Raw genomic sequence first — 6721 nt, forward strand, 5'->3', positions numbered from 1 at the left:
TGTCATTCAAGTTCCGTTTTGCTGGATATATGCTGCATAACTCCTCTTTGAAAACGGTCCAGGACTTGTTGGGGGGCTGCCAACTCGCAAACCAATCAGCTGCGTCACCTTTCAATCCGGAAGCACTTCTCACCACTAATTCGTATTCCGACCAACCGAAAATATTCCCGAGTTTATCCATTTCGATGCACCACGTATTCACATCACAATCATCCGAATGGGGATCAAAATTAGGAATTGACACAGGCGTGGACACGACACTTTTATTGTTTTGCTCTTGAAGAGATTTCACCGAATTGGCAAACAATTGCACAAATTCCTCCATGGTTTAAAGCACAGTATCACTTAATGTAGTTAGCTGGAGGGTGTAGTTGTTCTATCCCACTTCTGATGTAAGAATTGAGGGAAGAATAAAAACAAATTTCCCCGTACTAAACCAATTTAATGATTCTTATTCCAATATACCACTCTCTCCGCTGGTGAATATCAGAATGCTCTCCACTTTTCTTCAATCCCTTAACTAAACACCCTAAGAGCACCCGTCTCACAAGTATCATATTACATACTCCTATCTCTTATCTGTTACAATAATAATTCTAAGGACACTTAAAATAACTTAGCGTAGCAAATTCCCAAAGACGTCCTTTTACACCAATAAATATGTCGCCATCCAAGAGTGGTTGATAAAAGACGCCCTCAAGTACCACGAGCCCGTGTGAAGTTCTCACGGTGGGCTCGCCACCTTGATATGATTGCTAACATATATATACAGTGTGTCCCGCTTTTCATGAGTACAGCTTGATATCTCAGTTAATAATGATGCGATTTTCTTTAAATTATGGTGGTGATTGTATGTCAGAAAAATTAAGTATTTGGCATAATAAACATTTTTATTTACCATTGGCGTGCTGGTGCTGTGTTGGGGGGGGGGGGGTAATAGGTTATTCTAAATCTGGTAGAAAATGTTAACTAAAATTGACTCTATATTTTTTTATAGAGTCAATTTCTATATATTTTTTATATTTTTTTTTGACGAATATATTTTTCCAAAAAATCAACCCCTTTTTACCCCCACCCAACACAGCACGCCAATGGTAAATAAAAATGTTGTTTATGCCAAACACTTCATTTCTCTGCAGACGTGATGTATGTCATGACATACAAGCACCACCATAATTTAAAATAAATGGCATTATTATTAACTTAGATATCAGGGTATACTCATGAAAAGCGGGACATATTAACTTTCTAAACCACTAGCTTTAGAAAGTTAATATTTAGCACTTCTAAACTATGAAGAAAATCAATCAAAAATAAGATGACGTGACATGAAATACCTGATGTAAATATTTTGATGTTATGTTTGCGTTTTTATTTGTCACATTCAAAACACTTAGAGCAGGCATTTCGTTGCTTCGTTATCTTAGTTTTGTTTTATTTTACTCTTAACTACATAAACCAAGCTAATACTTACGTAGTGGACTTTGAACACTATCATTGTTAACGTTATGACTATGAGCAATGGTGATATATGAATTGCTCTCATCAGCAGTATTAATTTCAGTTAAGATGGTTGATTCAAGTTGCCTCTCAAAATGTTTAACATTTCTACCACTGTCCAAATTTTTCATCGGTTTTAAACCCGTTAAAGCACTTTTCTTCTTGATTGCTACTTCAGACTTTTCTGATGATGATGTTGAATCTGAATAGCGCCGCTTTTTTCCCATTCGATCAATTGCAAACTGTTTTTTATTTTGAGACATGCCAGTGTCAGATGAATCAGAATTCCTGTCATCTGAATTCGAATTTTCTGGAAAACGGCCAGATATAGGCAATTTGGTGGATGCTTCCTTGCGCACAATAGCACTTTTTACTGACGCTACTGAATCGGAATTTTCAGTGTTTAGTATATCCTCCACAGTTTTGTCTGCTTTCTCAAAGGAAGCTAAAAAAACATTTTTTAGACATTTGTAATTATAATTATTTCTTATAGTGAAATATACAGGGTGTTCCACGATAAATGCGTTATATTTCAGAGCTCCATAATGCATAAAAAAATAACCGAAGTTTGCTATATAAACTACGGTCCAAAAACACTTTTTTATTTCAACACATGCTGTCTTGATGACAGCTTCAACAAAGTTTTGTTTCAATACAGGGTGTCCCACCGGGCTCTAAATCTAAAATATTTACAGTGTTCTAGCACTTCCGGTTTTATATCGGAGGTAGGCACCAACTAGCTTATTTTAAATGGAACACCCTGTAAATTATTATATTTTTGGATTATCCTAACGATTTCAAGTATTTGTCATGCATCATTCATAACGTACGTGAAAAATATAACTTATCCAATTACGTAGGGTTTAATGTCAACATATAGTCCAAAATTGAGCTATTTCAAAAACTGTAAAAACTATAAGAAAAAAATGTAAAAGTTTATTTAATACCCTGTATATTATTGTGAAAAACTCTGCATAACAGAAACATAATTAAATGGCATGTTTTTAATATGCATAGTGAATATGCAGGTATAAAAATTTCAAATATTCCCGAAATTACTCATTTGACATCAAGGCTAAGAAAAAATATTGCAAAAAAATGCTTTCAACAAAAAAAAACACAGCTGGGGCTATAATACTTAATATAAAAACTAATTAATAGTATTGTACAGGGTACTCCAAATGTTTCGAAACGGTCTACCTTTTTCCGCAAGGTAAAAGCTACAAATATGGAATTTTGGAATATCACGTAAGGTTAAAAAATCTATCTCTAGATGGTCGTTTCGAATTTTTAGGACCTAGAACTTCGGACCAGCGACATTTACCACATTTTTTTTAATGGATCGATTATGATTTTAATCAATTTTCACGTTCTACCAAAATTCCGATAATCAGCAATTAAGGATGAACGAAGTTTTATCCAGCCAGTTTCGAGAAATCTGAGTTTAAACTTTGAGCAGAGAACAACAGGTTTCATTGTTGACTAAAAAAACCTGTTAATATCAAATAAGAAGGTAAATTAGGAATGAGTTTTTGGAATTTCAAAATAGGTTGATTTCGTGTCAAAGATTTATAATGTGTCAAGCGCATTGCAAGTTGAATAGAAAATAGTTCAATTAAATAAAAGAGAACGAGTAACATTACTCGTGTTAGTCAGATATGATGACAGCAGACGTTCACATCTCCAAACACGAGAAATATTCCATAGTACTTTCGCTGATCGAAAACGCATTTCTCTATCTACGGTATACATTTCTCATCCCTAATCCACCTTCTAATTTGACGTTATCAGGTATTTTAGTCAACAATGAAACCTGTTATTCTTTGCTCAAAATTTAAACTCAGATTTCTCGAAATTGGCCGGATGAAACTTCGTTCAACCTTAATTGCTTAAAATGATCACCGATCCATTTCAAAAAAGGTGGTGGATGTCGCTGGTCCGAAGACCTAGGTCCTAAAAATTCGAAATGACCATCAAGAGATAGATTTTTTAACTTTACGTAATATTCCAAAATTCTTTCTTTGTAGCTTTCAACTTGTGGAAAAAGGTAGACCGTTTCGAAACATTTGGAATACCCTGTATGTGGCATTCTGTCGAAGCGGATGTGACTTTTCCCCATCATTGTTGGAAGCATAATGATTGGCTCTCCGTTATCTCTTCATATCTTTGATTTCGAATAGAAAATTGAGTATTTTCGTACCTGTATATACACATTGTCAAGGAAAACTTACATGTTGTAAGGTAGATTTTATAAATCTTGTGTAATGGCCATCCCGATTTAAATGGGGTTTGAAGTTTTACAAACTCAGAAAACGCTTGGCCCTTAGTAGATATTGGCCAGTAGCATTTCGAACCATTTTTTTGCAACCATGTTATTGGAACGACTGCTATCTCTCCAGCCGGCTCTCCATCATGATTTGAAAATTCCACCACGGCATACATAGCTGAAGAAGAATTTGCAAGTTTTTTTTGTCCAATTTTCAGTAAAAGAAAAGTTTAGTAATGGTCAGTCCTAGATGTTAAAGGGTACCCACAAACCTTAATTCGCTTCGCTCCTAAGGTTATAATAGGATAACCAAAGGGAATGTTAATAAAATCACAAAACATAAAAAAACTGCTACAAAAATAAGAATTGCCATACCATTTAGCAAAATATGCTTTCTTAGGACAGATTCATAACTAACGGACCGCCCGACTTTTTCGGATAAATTTGAGTTAAAATACTTTTTAACTGCAACAATAAAAAAATGTCTAGTTTGAGGTATCGATTGAAGTCATTATTCTAAAAGAGATTCCGGTTTGTCAGCTTAAAATATCTCTTAAGCATAGTGTTTACCGGGTGATTGATAAAAAGGTTACGTTAAAAATTACTATTAGTTATTTGTATACCTAGGCCGTTAAATGCAATTTTTTCGGCCAAAAGAAAGTTTGGCGTTCGAAGCCGTCTTACGGCCGAAGACAACCATCTTGAGGACGAAAAAAATATTTCAGGGCCGAGGTGTATACACATTTTTTTGTTCAAACGATATCCACTTAGAATTTCGTAAATTTTGATAAATAATATGCATACGGTCTTACAATCAGGGTGATGTTTATTGTTATGTTTGCTGGTTGATGTGACGTTAAATAATTAACTGACCCCTGTCAGAAACATTTTTAGTTTTTTCGTGTACGCGAAATTAACTCGCACGACGAAGAATCTTATACTCCTTTCGAATTAAAAGAAGCGGTAAATGGTGCACAATGGCCAAATCGAGAAATCATAACCACCAATCGTACCAATAGCAGACGTCACAGTGGGTGTTACTTTACTTTTTCCCTGTATTTTTTTTTCGGCTGTTGCTATTGACACCGGCTTTTTGAACAAAAATTTAATTTTCTCCGAGAAAAACTTATGCAATGTGACCATTGTGCACCATTTAGCGCGCTTCTTTTAAATCGAAAGCAGTACAGGATTCTTCGTCGTCCGATTTAATTCTCGCGTACACGAAAAAACTGAAAATGTTTCCTACAGGAGTTTATTTGACCTCACATCAATAATGCATAACCAGCAAGCATAACAATAAACGTCACCATGATTGTTACACCGTATTCATTTTATTTATCAAAAATTACTACTTTCTAGGTGGATATCGTTTGATCAAAACAAAAAATTTTGTGTACACTTCGGTCGTGAAATATTTTTTTCTTCCCAAAAAATGGCATTTCACGGTCTAGGTATACAAATAATAACTATTCTTAAAAATATAAGCCTTTGATAAATCACCGTAAGATAGGGTGATGAATTTTGGAAACTGAAAAACCGGAATAGAGCATTAGTTTTCAAAGTATTTTACTATAAAATTATTCGAAAAATTCGACCGGTCTGTTTCAATTAGGCATACAGTTTATTTTTTAGGTTATGGTATGGTTTATGGGAATAACAGCATATCCATCTTTATGGGGAAGTAACATTGCTTTAAACAAAAGTTCATTCAAGTGAAAGGTTAGGTAACTAGAATCATAGCAACTTTTTACATAATAAATGTACAAGTTTGACGATGTCATGGGTACTTTATATAAATCTTCCATATATTTAAATGTCATTCCTGTAAAAATAAATTCATTTTCAATACATTGTATTTTTTTGATTATACATATTTTTTTACTGTGAAGAATTACACAATTGTCAGGTTTTGTAATCGACAAAAGGAAATTAGGCAATTTGAGTTTTTTATATTCACATGAAATTAATTGTCGCTCAGTGTTGTAAGCTGCGTTTAAAATACCATTTGGAACAATTAAAGAGTCAAGCCTTCAGAGCTTTTATATTTTTTTTTATATTTTATTTTTACTTCGTCAGAGCTTTTATATTTTGTAAATAGTTTTCAAAAGGAAAGCAAGAAAATTCTGAAAGAGGTCCAAATCTCTTAACATCTTCATGTAAATGCAGTAAACTATGCACATTATAGGTAACAAAGTCTCTATCTAAAATTGATGGTGCCGTTAACACAAATTCTACTAAATATTGTTGGGCTTCATCAAAAAATTTTCTAATAAATAATAGATTTGACAATATAAACACAGAACAGTGTAACAACAAAAAATGGTTGTAATTTTGAGAATGCACTGCATTATGTAAAAGTATTGGACATGTATACATAATAAAAAGTTTGAGCTCAGTAGCCTTCCATCTTTTTATTTCAAAAAGACTACGTGGTTTTCGTGCGAAGTCTGAGGTTACATGTTGAGATATAATTTCACTTTTGTCATTCATGCTCTTCAAATTTCCACGTGAAAGTTTTTGTTGCTTATTTTTTCCTTCAATATAATAATGCTTTTAAAATAAGCATTCTCTTTACTACACCAAGATAAATTAGATGCATAGGATCTATCGGAAACTGGCTGACAAGTTTAATTTGCAGTTCTAACAAAGTCGATTTAGACTTAATATATGATTTACTGTTAGGTAAGTAAAAATCAGAATCTAACTTTCTGCTATGAGAAATAATTCTCGATTCAGAAAAATTCATAACGTGATTTTCAAATTTACCTTTAATGTTGCATGTATCACATCCTTGCGAGCTGTTGTGACCTAATGTCTGTTTAAGGAATGACCTTGCAGGAGCATCGCATATAAAAAAAATCTATATCGACAGTGACTATAGTTCCTTTTATAACAATACCATTCGTCCTAAGCAGTTTAACTTCTTCAATAAAATTACACAAAAATGTAGATAAT

The 6721-nt window shown here is 33.5% G+C and overlaps 1 protein-coding gene across 1 annotated transcript; it reads right to left on the minus strand.

The window, feature by feature from the left end:
• Nucleotides 1–1091: 1091 nt before the first annotated feature.
• Nucleotides 1092–5708, minus strand: LOC145736547 (uncharacterized). The gene is made up of 2 exons (XM_081990992.1): nucleotides 3732–5708; nucleotides 1092–1945 (listed from the first exon to the last, which is right to left on the minus strand). Exons 1-2 carry the CDS (start codon nucleotides 3940–3942, stop codon nucleotides 1464–1466), a joined length of 693 nt encoding a protein of 230 aa, XP_081847118.1. The 5' UTR covers nucleotides 3943–5708; the 3' UTR covers nucleotides 1092–1463.
• Between the last annotated feature and the right edge of the window lie 1013 nt (nucleotides 5709–6721).

This window comes from Ips typographus, linkage group LG12 (assembly GCF_016097725.1).
Source record: "Ips typographus isolate SLU linkage group LG12, UJ_Ityp_2.0, whole genome shotgun sequence".
NCBI lineage: Eukaryota > Metazoa > Arthropoda > Insecta > Coleoptera > Curculionidae > Ips > Ips typographus.